Source organism: Ovis canadensis, chromosome X, assembly GCF_042477335.2.
Source record: "Ovis canadensis isolate MfBH-ARS-UI-01 breed Bighorn chromosome X, ARS-UI_OviCan_v2, whole genome shotgun sequence".
NCBI lineage: Eukaryota > Metazoa > Chordata > Mammalia > Artiodactyla > Bovidae > Ovis > Ovis canadensis.
Window position 1 is genome coordinate 126,690,499 of NC_091727.1, and position 16,276 is coordinate 126,706,774.

Sequence of the window (16,276 nt, forward strand, 5' to 3'; positions counted from 1 at the left end):
TGGCAGGCTACAGTCCATGGGGTGGCAAAGAGTCAGACAGGACTTAGCCCTGGGCACAATCATTTTTAGGAACAGTGGCAGGCCGCACAGAACACCAGTGGCTCCTAGTTTGTGGCCTCTGGCTTAATATCTTTCTTTCCCACTTGGCTGTCTGCTCCACAGGGGCACATACTCCTCGCCTCTTTTTCAATTGCCCACTGGAAATGTCCCCATGTCCCTTTAAGCCCCACACCCGGTTGACCCCTGCAGGCCTCCTTACCCTCTGCTCTGAAGTCATACCATGGCCACATGGGTTCTGGTGGGGGCGGGGCCCTCTGTGACGTCACCAAGGGCCCAGCCCTGCCTGGTCCTCAGTCTCCAGGTGCCAGCGCAGACCAGCGCACCAGGAGCCACTTTGTCTCAGCTCACGATGTTGTGTTTTTTATGGTTATTTTTTTGGTTCTTTTTTTGGCCTACATTTGTCGCGTTTGTCTTTGTCTATGTGTTTTATGTTCTGAGAGATGAAACCGAAGAAGTCGCAGTGATGGTGCCCAGCGGAAGGCACTTCCGAATTCGGCAGAATCAACCAGAGCATGCCCCAAGCTGGTTTGGAAGCAAGTCGTTCTGGCTGTTAATCTTCCTCATGTTGTTGGTGATCCTGAAGTTTCCAAGAGGCGGTGACAAAAGTAACGCGGGCACTCCTCCTGACCATCAGGGCCATTCATCTGGCTCTCCAGGAAGAAAGGAGATACAGGCTTCCCCCTATAAAGACTCTATGTGTGGTGCCTTTAGACAGGTTGAGATGAAACTTGTGAAATTTGTGTCCAGGTTGCGGAATCTGAAACTCACTGCGGCAACCGGCGATAGACGCCAATGTCCCAATATCGACATTCCTGCTGATACACAGAATAACATTACAATACATGAGGTATGGGACACTGGAGACCCCGATGGAGTGGATTTTCACTTTGAAGAAGAAGAGATGTAGTTGAGTGTTGACAAACTGTATCCAAACTAATAAAAGTATTTTGAAGCAAAAGGAAAAGCCTCTGATATTTTTTATTCGCGCTACTGTTTTACCTTTTCCAGAATGTGGTATAATTGGTATCATGCAGTGTATAACCTTTTCCAGACTGAGCGATTTGTGTTCAATCCCTGGCTTGGAAAGATCCCCTGGAGAAGGGAAAGGCTAGCCACTCCACTATTCTGGCCTGGAGAATTCCATGGACTGTATAGTCTATGGAGTCACAAAGAGTCGGACACTACTGAGCGACTTTCACTTTCACAGTGTATAACCTTTCCCAGACTAGCTTCAGTTCAGTTCAGTTCAGTCGCTCAGTCGTGTCCGGCTCTTTGGGACCCCATGAATCGCAGCACGCCAGGCCTCCCTGTCCATCACCAAATCCCGGAGTTCAGTCAGACTCACGTCCATCAAGTCGGTGATGCCGTCCAGCCATCTCATCCTCTGTCGTCCCCTTCTCCTCCTGCCCCCAATACCTCCCAGCATCAGAGTCTTTTCCAATGAGTCAACTCTTCGCATGAGGTGGCCAAAGTACTGGAGTTTCAGCTTTAGCATCATTCCTTCCAAAGAAATCCCAGAGCTGATCTCCTTCAGAATGGACTGGTTGGATCTCCTTGCAGTCCATGGGACTCTCAAGAGTCTTTTCCAACACCACACTTCAAAAGCATCAATTCTTCAGCGCTCAGCCTTCTTCACAGTCCAACTCTCACATCCATACAGACTAGCTTATTATACTTAATAACATCATTAAATTTCATACATTTCTTTTTGTGATTTAATAGCCCATTTCTTTTTATTCTTGAATAATATTCTGTTATATTGATGTACCATAGTTTGTTTATCCATTCAGCTAGTAAAGGACATTTTGGTTGCCTCCAATTTGTATGTGTGTCTGTGTGTGTGAGAGGAGGTATGAATTAAGCTGTTATAAAAAATTCATGTGCATGTTTTCGTGTGGGCATTAGCTTTCAAATCATTTGAAATCTAGGAGCAAATCATTTTCAAATCATTTGAAATCTATCTAGGAGCAAAATTGCTAGATCATTGGGATGGGGGAGCCTGGTGGGCTGCCGTCCATGGGGTCACACAGAGTCGGACACAACTGAAGCAACTTAGCAGCAGCAGCAGCAGGGTATGACAGTGTTTAGCTATGTAAGACATTGCTTCCAAAATGACTACCATTTTGCATCCCCATTAACAATGAATGCGAATTCCTGTTGTTCAGCTAAATAATAGCGAGGCTGGCCCATCACCCATCGAACTACAGAGTAGTACCCCACTCAAGGTGCCCCTTTAATTGCCTGACAATGCTGATCCACAGAGTAGGACCCCAGCGGGGGGGACCCTCTATGTGCCTGACATTCAGATCTACAAAGTAGGGCCCCACCCAGGGTGCCTCTTTAAGTGTCTGACATGCCGACCCACAGAGTAGGACTCCAGCAGGGGCGGGAGGGGGTCCTCTATGTGCCTGACACTGAACAACAGAGAAGGACCCCAGACAAGGGAACCCTCTAAGTGCCTGAACCGGCAGAGCTATGGAGAAAGACTAGCAAAAGAGGCCTTCTGATTACTAGCTACCAGAGGCTCAAAAAACAAACAAACAAGCAAAGAAAACAAACTCTGATAGGGCCATAACTCCTGTAGCTGAGGCAGTCCGTGTCCCTACACATTTGGTGCCATCAGGGTCCCCATGACCCAAGCAGCTGCATCACCATCATGCTCAACCCTCACTGGGGCAGAGCTTCCACAGGCTCTGCATCTATGCACACGGTGTCACTTCTGTTGTGTCCACCTCTTTGAGACACTGTGGACTGTGGCCTGCCAGGTTCCTCTGTCAGTAGGGTTCTCCAGGCAAGAATACTGGAGTGTATTGTCCTGGTCTTCCATAACCTTCTAGAGTACTATATCTCCTGCTGCCCTAGCTGCCAACTCCCCTGAGTATCTGGTGATTCCAGAAACCCTGCAACCCAAGCAGCTGCACCACCTCCATACCTGGCCCTCAATGGGGCAGACCCAAGTCCTCCAGGGTAGCCTCAGGAATAAAGCCCAGTGGACGACCTACCTGCAGAGGTGGAAATAAAGCCACAATTGAAACCCAGGGGTAGTGTGGCTAAGGAAGACCCAAAACCATCCCACCATCTGTACAAGCTGCAGATTAAATCCACACAATCAACTAGGCAGATCCTGTGTCTACAGAATATATAAAAGGACACTGAGAGCTCCCGCATAAGAAAATGTGCTAGTTCTGACAGCTGTGGACATTGGAAGCAAGCAGACATGGGAGTAGGACCAGATTAGAGTCTAAGCTTCCCTCATAGCAGGTCCAGAGACCAACACAGTGTTGGAGGGCAACCTACGGAGGTGAGGTGAACTGTGACTCCCAGCAAGGGAAAGGACACTGACAGCAGTGACTCAAGAAAAACATTTATTATTCTATTTTGACTTGTTCTGTAGTTTCTTTTGAATTTTTTCTTTTCTTTTTCTTTTCTTTTTTTCCATTTCTGTTTTCCATTTTTCCCCACTCTGTTATAGTTGTCGGTTTTATTAGCACTATGAAATCTAATTAAGCTTTTGACTATTTTTTTTTTCAATCACACTTTTTATTGCTGTTATAAACCTCTGCATCTACATTGGCCTTTTGCAGTTCTGTGGAGTTTTCCTTTCCTTTTTTCTTTCTTTTTTTAAAAATTTTTAAAAACCTATTATTATTTCTTCTACATTTATTCCTTTGTTTGCTTTTCCTACTGTTCTTTTCCTCTTGCAGTTAATCTTTAACATATATATATATATATATATCTTCTTTATTTACCTTTATTTAACTTTGCATTTCTATTCTTTCTATCTTTCCTCTCTTTTTCTCACCATATTCGTTAGTTCTGTTTTCATTGCTTTATTCCCCAGTTGGCACCTTGCTTTAGTTTTGTTTTCCAGTTTATGCTTTAGTTAGTTTTGTTCTTAACTGGTGGATATCATTTTTGGTTTCCTTTGTTCACCAGGTCAATCTATTGTACTTTATTTTTGTTGGACTGTTTTGATTTTGCTTATGGGTGTATATGTATATATTTCATTATTTTAATGATTATTTGCCTGATTTTGTAACTGCCATTTGTCTGGGGTTCACTTTTCATTTCTCATTTTTGGGTATTTGTTTTAATCTCTTTTAAAGCCATAAGAAACTACCTGTGGAATCTCCATTTCTGGCCAGAGATCAAGCCCTGACCTTTGGAGTGGGAGCACTGACTCCAAGACCCTAGACTACCAGAGAACTCCTAACCCTAGGGAGTATCAACTAGTGAGAACTCCCACAAATGAAACCACTTGAGTACAAGACCCAGCATCCCCCAAATACCAGTAGGACTCTGCACAGGACACCTCATCCAAACAACAAATAAGACAAAAATACAAACCCAATCATCAGCAGACATGATTACCACCTCACTCAACGAAGCTTACACATACCACTGGACCAACCTTAGGAGGGCAGAAACCAAAAAGTAGAAAGAACTCAACCCTGAAGCCTGGGAAAAGGAAACCTCAATCACAATAAGTTTAAAAAAAAATAATGAAAAGGCAGAGAAATATGGCACAAATGAAGGAACAAGCTGAAAACACTAAAGTCCAAATAAATGAAGAAGAAATAGGCAAACTACCTGAAAAAGAATTCAGAATAATGATAGTAAAGATGATCAAAAACCTTGAAAACAGGATGGAGAAAATGCAAGAATCAATTAACAAAGACCTAGAAGAATTAAAGAATAAACATACAGAGAACAACACCATCACTGAAATTAAAAATACTTTAGATATTCAGATATTCAATAGCAGAATATCTGAAGCAGAAGAATGGATCAGTGAGCTGGAAGATAAAATGGTGGAGATAACTGCTGAAGAACAGAATAAAGTAAAAAGAATGAAAATAACTGAGGATAGTCTCAGAGATCTCTGGGACAATATTAAATGCACCAACATTTTGAAAATTTTCCCAACATGGAAAAGGAAATAGTCAAGTGATAAAGAACAATCTCAAATTGAGTCTATCTGGACTACGTTCCCTGTGCCATGGTAAGAGGAGAGTGAAAAAGTTGGCTTAAAACTCAACATTCAGAAAACTAAGATCATTGCATCTGCTCCCATCACTTCATGGCAAATAGATGGGGAAACAGTGGAAACAGTGTCAGATTTCATTTTGGGGAACTCCAAAATCACTGCAAATGGTGACTGCTGCCATGAAATTAAAAGACGCTTGCTCCTTGGAAGGAAAGTTATGACCAACCTAGACAGCATATTAAAAAGCAGAGACATTACTTTGCCAACAAAGGTCCATCTAGTCAAGGCTATGTATGATAGTCATGTATGGATGTGAAAGTTGGACTATAAAGAAAGCTGAGTGCCGAAGAACTGATGCTTTTGAACTGTGGTGTTGGAGAAGACACTTGAGAGTCCCTTGGACTGCAAGGAGATCTAACCAGTCCATCCTAAAGGAAATCAGCCCTGAATATTCATTGGAAGGACTGATGCTGAAGCTGAAACTCGAATCCTTTGGTCACCTGATGCGAAGAGCTGACTCATTAGAAAAGACCCTGATGCTGGGAAAGATTGAAGGCAGGAGGAGAAGGGGATGACAGAGGATGAAATGGTTAGATGGAATCACGGACTCAATGGACATGAGTTTGAGTAAACTCCAGGAGTTGGTGATGGACAAGGAGGCCTGGTGTGCTGCAGTCCATGAGGTCACAAAGAGTCAGACATGACTGAGTGACTGAACTGAACTAAGTTGAAGGCTATCCACAATTAGACATTTTTGCCATGATGAACAATATAATTTTGCCAATTCTCTTGCCACTCTCCAGTTCCTTCTGTGATAGTCTAGGCAAAGTCCATCTTCCTTCAAATCACCAAAGACATCAAGTCTGACATTTTGGGACATGGCAATTCTTCTTTGAAACCCATTTTCACAAAGAAAAAAAAATGTTTCATGCGTTATGAAACAAAATAAGCAGCTTACTTACAATTAGTTCCCCAGTGACTGCATCAAACCCCACATGAATCGTATGTTCAAAGTCTGAAGGAAGAGGAAGATTGCTATAATCTCTTCAAAGATTTTCTCATACCCTTTCTTTTTCTCTTCTTCTGGGACCCCTATAATTCGAATGTTGGTAGTGCTGGGTCTTTGCTACATGTGGGCTTTCTCTAGTTGCAGCAAGCAGGGGCCACTGTTTATTGTGGTGCACGTGCTTTTCATTATAGTTTCCTCCCTTGTTGCAGATCATAGGCTCTAGGTGTGCAGGCTCAGTAGTTGTGGTGCACAAGCTTATTTGCTCTGTGGCAAGTAGAATCTTCCCAGACCAGGGATCGAACCCATGTCTCCTGCATTGGCAGGCGGATTCTTATCTACTGGACCACCAAAGAAGTCCCTAAAATTTTTAAATATTTTAACAAATATTTTTCACAATGACTGTGTGCCAGGCACCTTTCTTAGCCCTTTACATATAATAAATCATTTTCTCTTTACCACAACTCTCTGACAGAAGTAATGTTTGAATTTCCATTTTAGAGGTGAGGAAACTGAGGCACAGAAAGGTAAAATCAATCACCTGAGGTTCAACAGCTAGGAAGAGACAGAATCAGAATTCAGACCCATGAAGCCTGACTCCACATTCTGAGGGCTTATTCCCTATTCTGTGCCACTCTTCTGACAATACCGTTGGCTTCCCTTTTAAGTTCTAGTCCACAGCGCCCCCTTGTGTTTTATTTATTCCCAACCGTTCTAAATAATTGTCCTGCCTATCCCCACCAAGACTCCGTCCAAGCGAAGAACTGGTAGTCCCGCTTCGTCCAGGAGAACTGGTAGTCCCTCCCCTCCACCAGGTGTAGCCAAGCTCCCAGGATGGGATCCAAACACAGGTGAGTGGTGGTGATGTGCTGAACTGGCAATCATATCTGGCCATTATTTTCCTGGCAGTAAAACTGTCGACTAAAAAATACAGTCACAACCTGAAAGTAGAGAGTTATTTTATTTGGTGGGAATGTTTAGGACTCCGAGCCTGGGAGACGGCATCTGACAAAACTGCTCAGAGGAGTTTGCAGGAGGGGAAGTCAGGCTATATACAAGTTTGCAACAAGGGGAGCAGGCAGTCTGATCTTCAAAGATCAGGTATCAGGTGAAGGAGTTTAGCGTTCTGTGTGTGGGAAGATGCAAGTCTCTGGGCTCGCTGAATTCACTCCTTTCATATGCACCGCAGCCTTCTGGGGCCATCCTGTTTTCTTGTTCACCTTGCTTCTTGCATTCCCCCAGCTCCTCAGCAATCACGGTGGGGGGCGGCAGCATCCGATGGATTGCAGTTTTGGGAACCCTCATTCACCTTTGAAGGCCAGAAATCGCTGATGGCTGTGACATTTCTTGCTGATTAATATGGCAGGAGGTATTTTCACTTTAGTCGGATCAGCGGTAAAGAATCCGCCTGCAAACAGGAGCCTCAGGAGACACAAGTTCTATTCCTGGGTTGGGAAGATCCCCTGGAGAAGGAAATGGCAACCCACTCCAGTATTCTTGCCTGGAGAATCCCCGTGGACAGAGGAGCCTGGCAGGATACAGTACATAGGGTCACAAAAGAGTCGGATAGGACTAAAGGGACTTAGCACGCACGGGGAAGAAGGAGAAGCAGCAGATACAAGAGGAATTTCCAAGGAAAAATCAGCAGTATTGTGAGGCATGAGGAAGTAGAGGCTCCTTCAAGGATCATCTTCTGGCCTGAGTGACTGGGCAGGTGAATGGTGTTGCCACTCACTGAGATGCAGGTACAGAAGGAAGAGCAGGTGGGCAGGGAAGGTAGTTATAACAGCAGGCATCCATGGCACATGCATCATGGGGGGAGCAGGCAGACACTGATCACTGTGCTCACTTTACTGAGGAGGGAATGTGAGGGTCTGAGACCTGAAGAAACTTTCCCAAAGTCACAGAGTGAGTAGCAGGGTCGGATTTGAACCCAGGTCCTTCTGACTGCATGTCTGGGCTTTTAACTGGTTGGATGGAAGGCAATCAGCCTATGCTCAGACCCCCTTCCCTTGTTCTGCCTGCTATTTCAACCCTGATTATTGTCTGTCTTCATGCCTCCTGATTTGCTGCCTTTCTAGAACTTTAATTTTGGCTTGGGCTCTGACCCTGGCTGCCAACCATTCCATGACTCTCAGCCTTTCTTTAATCTTCAGTGTTTAGATAACTGCCTTCTCACCACCCCATCCCCCTCAAGGCCACACTCTACCCTCTTCCCGTGCATGCTTCACCCAGACCATGACTCAATTGACTCTACAGTGTATGAGACCCTTTTCCATTTCCCATCCAACACTGAGTCTCCATCCCCAGATTCCTGTCTTCTAGTCTCTGTTATGCCCAGAGTCCAAGTCCCCAAAACTGAGAGAATCAGACGTCCACAGCAATGCAAAAGCATAAAGGGGTTTATTGCTAACTCGAGTTAGGGCCCAGGTCTCATCCAGCACAGTGGAATCTGACAAGAGCCCCGAGCTCTGAATCACATCTACTTTTATACAGACGGTTTTTTGTTCCTGTAACAGCATAGTTGATTGGTTAAACCGTATGCACGTGCAGGACTTTTAACCTCGCATCCCTATCTGGATTGGCTCAGGTCTGGCGTGGGCGGGGGTCTACGGGGATTTTTTCTGATTGGTCGAGCTACACTGCCTACGGGACTTCCCAGTGCCTCAGCTTTCCTAGAGACTAAACCTCAGGCCTAGCCTGCCCCTTAGAGCCTGTCCTGGCTTCAGTTTGGTCCTAACATTCCCCCCTGTCTTCAGCTACATAGAGGAATCTTCCTTTTTATTTTGGGGCAGGGCCTGATACTGTTGCCTCAGTACCATCAGTTGGACGGTATTGACGTGGTCTTTTACAAAGGCAACAAGCTTAGTTATTATGCATGGACCAAAAGTAAGTATTAATAGTAGCACTATTAGAGGGCCCACCAGGGTGGAAATTAGCGTTGTTAACCACAGGGACTGTTGGAACCAGGACTCAAATTAATTTTGAGACTTTTTTTTTCCTTTTTTTGATTTAGCCCTTTTCTTATCTTGGCCAGGGACTCCCTGATTACCCCTGAGTGATTCACATAAAAACAACCTTTTTCCCCTAACACAGCACATAGGCCCCCTGAGAGACTTCATACTTAAGATACTTTTTGGGAATTGGGGCGGAGGTCTCTTTCTTCTGTAACTTCTTCCTGCTATGCATGGGCGTAGGCCTGCCTAGCAGAGCAGAAGTCTCTCTACCTGATCTAAGTTGGGGTTTTTCACATCTGAAACCAGCTTTTACCCTTGTAGTTGCAGCAATTTAGTTGGCCCCTCTCAGAGATGAAATAGACAAGGGCCAAACAGGAGACCTAGCAGGATGGTCATCTCTGGTCCCCGGAAACAGAAGGCAACATTTGGGATGAGGGTTACAGGGTTTGTGACCCCTTCTGATTGGTTGGTGGTGAGACAACAGAGCAGTGCTCCAAGAATCTTGTGTTCAGTCTGAAGTTACCACCTTCCACCTGGGTGGGGGCTCAAAGACATTGTTATGCATATTTCTCTGAGTAGGAACCAGGACTCTGTCTGGAGGCTGTACCAGCCTTTGATAGTTTCTGTTTTCGTATCCCCTCCCTTCCCTGATTAGCAATTGTTTGAATCCATGCTTTGGAATTCAGGGAAGGCCAAGGAGGCTGAACAAAGTCTATATCCTACAGATAAGAAATGGAGAACACAGAGCAGATCTGTACTCCAGAGCCCCACAGAGTCCCGCTCAGTTTTAATTTTAGGGAACTAGGCAACAATGACTGTGATAACTTCCTGTCAAAATGGGGCATAGGACTGCCCCAGCTTGGAGCAATACAAGCTCTAATCTGAAAATACACCCATTGCATCACCTAGTTATTTTCCAGAATATCTGAGCCGTAGCTACTCTATTTTGACTTTTAATTGTAAACTATTTTTTTAATAGCCAAAGCAGATTTTACCATTAATGATGTCAGTGTTTTTCTAGATATGAGAAGATGCAAGAATTGGGACTCATAAAATCTTTTCCTGAAAAGATCTAACTATCTGATGGCCTGTTTTCCCAGTTTTTCCCAAAGCACAGAGTGCCTCATTTCTGATTTTCACCCTGAACTCCTTTCAGGGGCATTGAAAGTCAGCAGTTGCAGCGGCCATGATTTAGTCTTTGTAGATGCAGATGGCGAGGGTCAGTCTTCAGTTGGCAGAGCCCCTTTTTGCTCACAAACTTGACCATGATTATGAGGGTGGCACTTCATGACCATTTTATCCCATGGTGCTGAGAGTGTCCATTCTCAGGTAAACAGGCCACTCAATGTGCTGTTACTGTACTAGGCCATGAAACAGTATCTAAAATTCTCTGGACCACCTGTCTTACTAGCTTTTTGGTCCAAGAAAATATTTTCTCTTGTTGCTTCTTGCCATATCTAGAGTTACACTGTTACTATCATCGATCTCATATGGGACTATATATTATTCTATTAGAGGCCTCACACACATACAGTGTAAGAAACAGCAATTTTGTAAAACAGGTGAAATACAAATAACACAGCCAGCAGTATTAGTAAAGTCACAAGTCAGACTTATGTTAAGAACTTCCATTAGATATAGCCCAGTATATCTTCAGGTCATCTGATTTAGTCTGCCCTGTAGAATCTTTATCTTCCAGGGAAATTATATATTGGCACCATCTATAAGGAACATAGCCTAGTTTTTTAGTGTCACTAGACTGATTATCTTTAGTATGATTTAATTTTTTAAGTAAATTTTCTCAGGGCCAACCAGTTAGAGTCTGGTAATAGAGAAATTTACCAAGGTAACCCAGAACTAGACACAGGTTATTGGCCACAAACCCAACAATTGGATTGATTTTTAAAACTAGCATAGGATCAGGCCTATGATAGAAAAGCATTTGACTTCTATGCAAAGGTCTAAGAAGCCAAGAAAACATAAATGATCATATGAATCAGGTCCAGCATCTTGAGGAAGCTGTCTACCTCTGATGTCGTTGTCTTCTCATCCTGGTGTAGTGTAGTTTCTCCTGATAAAAAAAGTCCTTCCATCCATGTTGGAGACAGTCCTTTAAATTATGTCTTTTTCCAGTCCTGGTTGCAGGTCATGAGGCATCTGATCTTCATCCAAATAGAGATTACTGAGATAAGCTTCAGAAACAAACTTAGGGTGTTCTTCAAGAATTCAATTAAATTTTACATTAATATCACATAACAGCAAAGAACGATCTAAGAGATGAGTCTTACTAGGTGCAGACCTCCATTAACAAACTGGTATTTAACATTTTGAAATATCTTTTTTTCCTTAAAGTTACCCTTATTTTTATTAAATATAACCAAATTAAGGCTAGTTTGTTTGCAAAATAGGTTTGTTCTCACTGATTTTGGTCTGATGATTTTTATAATCATAATTGATCATAGGCTTTTTATTTTGCTGAAACATTTATAGAGTCTCAGACTGAACTTTATTTTGCCTAACAAATCTAGGTGAATTCTTCCCTTTTTAAGGTCTCAAAAATTTCCTGAGATTTTTGTATCCATGAGATAACCTTCCTAACTCATTTGATAAACTTACTGGAAACCTAAGAACTTCCAATTTTTGGAGGAGTCAGATAGAAAATATAATTGTTTTGTTTATAACATTTAATTTTACCAAAGTATTGTCGTAATTAGTTTGAAAGGAAGATTTCCCCTACTCCCTGAAAACATAAGATTTAACCCCATAATTTTTCAGATAGAAACCATAAAAGTTATAAGCATATTTACTGGTTCATTCAGTCCTTTTGCTAACTTTTGTGAAGTCATCAGGTTTTCCATTAAAATACCAGGACATATCAGAATGTTTAAAACTCCATATAATTTTTAGGATATCTGTATTAGTAATTTTACCCTACATTATAATATGAGCAGATTTATTACTCATTTGATAATCTTTTTTATGTAATTTAACCAATCAAATAAACACAGTTTAATATCTCTCTTTGGGATGCTTCAGGGGCCCTCTGAAGCACCCCAAAGTTAGCTAGAAACCAAAAGTGTTTCATAGAATGATTTAGGAAGTTTTGTCAACAAATATCAGAAAGGTTTCGAGCACTCAGTCAGATGGGACTATAGGTCACTGTGAAACAATAGTTATTCACTCAGCCAAAGTAACAATATGGGATTTCAGAGGCAAATACAGAACAGACCATTTAAGAGGCAAATAAACTTAAATCTATTGTCAAATACAGTTCAACATCTGAAGAAAGTGTGTCCTTTTAACAGAGAGAAAAGCCAAATTCAAGTTTTTGCACCAGCTTATTTTTAGTCATTAACAGTCCCAAATTTCTTTAGCTTCTTTGTAAGAGGAAACTAATGTTCAGTAATAAATGTTTTAAAATCTTATTCTATTTGGAAATGAGCTAGCTAGTTAGTGAACTTCCATCACTTAGTTTAGCACAACCCAATTCAAGTTACCCCAATTTGGACAGACTATTTCAGACAGACATTCCTAAAGCATAATTATTCTTAATAGATTTTATCTAAAAGCTCATATCTCATTTACATTTTTTTTGAAGTTTTTTACTTGAGGTAATTTTCTTATTGACAAACTTGTAACAGATATAATATTTAACTTATATTAAACCTAGTTACAATGAAAATATTTTTTTAACGTTAGTTACTCTAAGACATGTCTATATTAGATAGGTCAACAAACAAACATTAATATCAGGTATTTAACATTGAATATTTTCCAGTTCACATGAACCTGGAATTTATTGTTTAATTTAGAATTACTTGATTTGTAAGCGCTTACCTTTTTTAAGCCAGATAAATAGATCTCATGTACAAATTAACCTCAAAAATATTACCCAGAGACAGAGACATACCAAGACATATTTAGACAGACACAGTGCAAGATCTAGCTTTAAGTCTTTTTTTTCCCCTCAGTGTCAGGAGTTAGAGATAGTCTAGATAACTGCTCTTAAGAGCCCTGGTCTCAAGGCACAGGGAAAGAAAATCAAGTTCTAACTAATGGCGGCAGGTCTAAACCACATGGTGGCCAGACAAAGCAAAATGGCCATCAAAAATCACTACACAGATCACAGAGTTAAAACACACACATATAAACCCGGCAGTCCTCATCAAAGTGAAAGTGAAGTTGCTCAGTCGTATCAGACTGTTTGCGACCTGTGGACTGTAACCCACCAAGCCTTTCTGTAACATTAAAGATTTTAAGGGAGGAAAGGAAGCCAGGTTGAAAGAAGAAGGGGGAGGAGGCGGGAGAGGGGGCAAAAGGGGTGGCCTTACAGACGTCTCCTGCCACCTACAGATACCCAGGCCTTACGGGACTTTTCCCTGGGCTTCCAGAGAAGGGAGGACTGGAACTCAGCCCTACCAGAAATCAGAACCAGAATTCGAGTTCTCTGCCAAGAGGAGGTGATCAGTCTCCAATCCTCAGCTCAGGCTGAGAGCCCTTCGACCAGATTTCTGCATCTAGGACCAGGGGACTAGAAAAACAGGGAAGGATAGGAAGGGTTAAGGAGAGGAGACAGAGAGAGAAGGGGAGAGAGATCAATAAAGTCTCTTGTTCCTTACCGGTCGGGGCACTCTGGCCAGTTGTCCGCGTCAGGAGGAGACCAGGGACAAAAGTGTCCCAGTTGCAGCCACTGGGTCTGGTCCATTGGCAGGCAAGCTGGCCCCTGAGTACCCCAAATGGTCAGGATGTCAGTCTCAGCGAAGAAGAATCCCACCAGAGTCACCATTTGTTGCAGGAAGAGGGACCCCTTTCAGGGCCCGAAACTGGGCTCTGGCCTAACACTCGGAAATGAATTGTCCGAGGAGACACATGTGCTGACAAAGCAAGAGATTTTATTGGGAAAGGGCACCCGGGTGGAGAGCAGCAGGGTAAGGAAACCCAGGAGAACTGCTCTGCCGTGTGGCTCACAATGTACAGGCGGTGTCTCCTTTAAACCTTTCCCGAACTCTTCCGGTTGGTAGAGGCTTATTAGTTCCGTATTCTTTATCAGGATCTCCTGTCATAAAACAACTCATGCAAATGGTTACTATGGTGCCTGGCCAGGGTGGGGCGGTTTCAATCAGTGTGCTTCCCCTAACAATTCCCCCTGCAAGACGGGGTATATAGTGGCGCCGTTGGTTCAGGCTCCTTGAGATTCTTTGGGTTCTTTCTTATATGTGTCGCCGACACCTGAGGGGTTGAAAATCCCTGTTGAGGCAAAAAAGGTTTTACCCAAGGAGCGGGGCGGGGGGGGGGGGGCTCAGTGAGGGTGTCCAATCCGCAGTCGTAAGATGATATCTCGGACTTGGTGTACAGTTCCCAAGTCAAAGGTGCCTTCTGAGGGCCAGCCTACATGGAAGGTCAGCCATTCTGCACTGCAAAAAGTTTTTAATTTGTTCTTCTTCACCAGCACCGATAGATTCTGTGCTCTAGACTTAAAATCAGAGAAGTGGTCAGTCATAAGAGACAAAGGAATAGAAGTTGTTTGTCCCATGATTACAGAGAAAAACACAGGAGACCAAATGAGCACACAAAGAGCAGATAGTGCCAGCACTCACACAGACCCAACAAACAGACAACAAATGTACATCGGCCAAAAACACAGTACTAGGTCTTCCCGGGCCCCCTTTCTTTAACCGTTTTCTCCCCTTGAGAGTATCTTACCGGCAGGACGTCCACAGAGCCAGCCGCCTCCCTAGCACAATGCCAGGCCTCGGCCTTATGCTGGTCTTCACCAGAAAACAGAGCCAGCCGCCTCCCCAGCACAATGCTGGGCCTCGGCCTTACACTGGACTTAACCAGAAAAAACCGGTGTTCAGAGATCTCTCCTCCTAGTGAGGAAACCCCTTCTGCCGGGAGAGTGTTATTCTTCCCAGTTAAAGGGATCCCGGATGAGCCCCCAGATGTTATGCCCAGAGTCTGAGTCCCCAAAACTGAGAGAATCAGACGTCCACAGCAATGCAAAAGCATAAAGGGGTTTATTGCTAGCTCGAGTTAGGGCCCAGGTCTCATCCAGCACAGTGGAATCTGACAAGAGCCCCGAGCTCTGAATCACATCTACTTTTATACAGATGGTTTTTTGTTCCTGTAACAGCATAGCTGATTGGTTAAACCATATGTGCGTGCAGGACTTTTAACCTCGCATCCCTATCTGGATTGGCTCAGGTCTGGCGTGGGCGGGGGTCTACGGGGATTTTTTCTGATTGGTCGAGCTACACTGCCTGTGGGAGTTCCCAGTGCCTCAGCTTTCCTAGAGACTAAACCTCAGGCCTAGCCTGCCCCTTAGAGCCTGTCCTGGCTTCAGTTTGGTCCTAACAGTCTCACCCTGTAATGAATATCAGGGCTGTGACTCAGTTTCTACCTTGAAATTTTGTGTCAAGGGATTCTTGAATTCCATGCTCTGTGTGCATGTGAGTGTGTAGAGATTGGTTCCACATACTAGCATTCGTGGACAGAGGCTGGATGTCCCCAAAATTGCTGGACAGTCCTACATAGTGAAGAATGCCCTGGATTCTGCCTAACTTTTGAATGCCACCTCCCCTACCCAGTTATTCACTTAGATGAAAAAAATCTATTTATAATGATCTGTGCCTAAAGCATAACTCTGCTTTACACATTAAAGATTTTTTGCATGGTTTGAGTATTTGCTTGAAAGTTCCAGGAATACAACTACTGTGTAAATGAAAAGAAAATTGAATTTTGTTTAGTTCAGAACTCTCCCAAGAGTTGTTTACCATTTTTGAAGATCAAGTTGCTGACAGCAATGCTGCTCATGGTAAGGGAGTCACTAATGCAATGCCCTGTAAAGGTCTGTATTTATAGCACAATTTGCACCTATGGGGTTTCTACACAAAGGTGCAAGTTTCTGCCTATTTCCTTAGATCTTCTAATGTAGTGTGGCCCGAACCTTTACAGATGGATTAATTACAAACATTTTCCTTTTATTTCTCCTTAACACTGCAGTTAGGCCTTTCTGTCTGTCTATCTCTATGTTTCTGTCTGTCTGTCTCTCTCTCTGACACACACACATAAATACATAAAATTGTGTATATATTAGATAAATTACATTGTCCGTGTCTTTCCTTGTTTCCTTGATTCATTGTTTTCAGGATAGCAAATTATTTGTTAAAAAGGCAAGCACTTACTAAAGTGCCCAAAGCCGTTTCAAATTCTTTGTATGTATATCTCACTTAATCCTCACAAAAGCCAAATGAGGTAAGGCTATTT

General features: G+C 43.1%; 1 protein-coding gene across 1 annotated transcript; it reads left to right on the top strand.

Moving 5' to 3' along the window:
* Window positions 1-523: 523 nt before the first annotated feature.
* LOC138930853 (protein FAM209-like) lies at window positions 524-967 on the top strand. The gene has a single exon (XM_070291244.1). The coding sequence runs from the start codon at window positions 524-526 to the stop codon at window positions 965-967; it is 444 nt and encodes a 147-aa protein (XP_070147345.1).
* The last annotated feature ends 15,309 nt before the right edge of the window (window positions 968-16,276 follow it).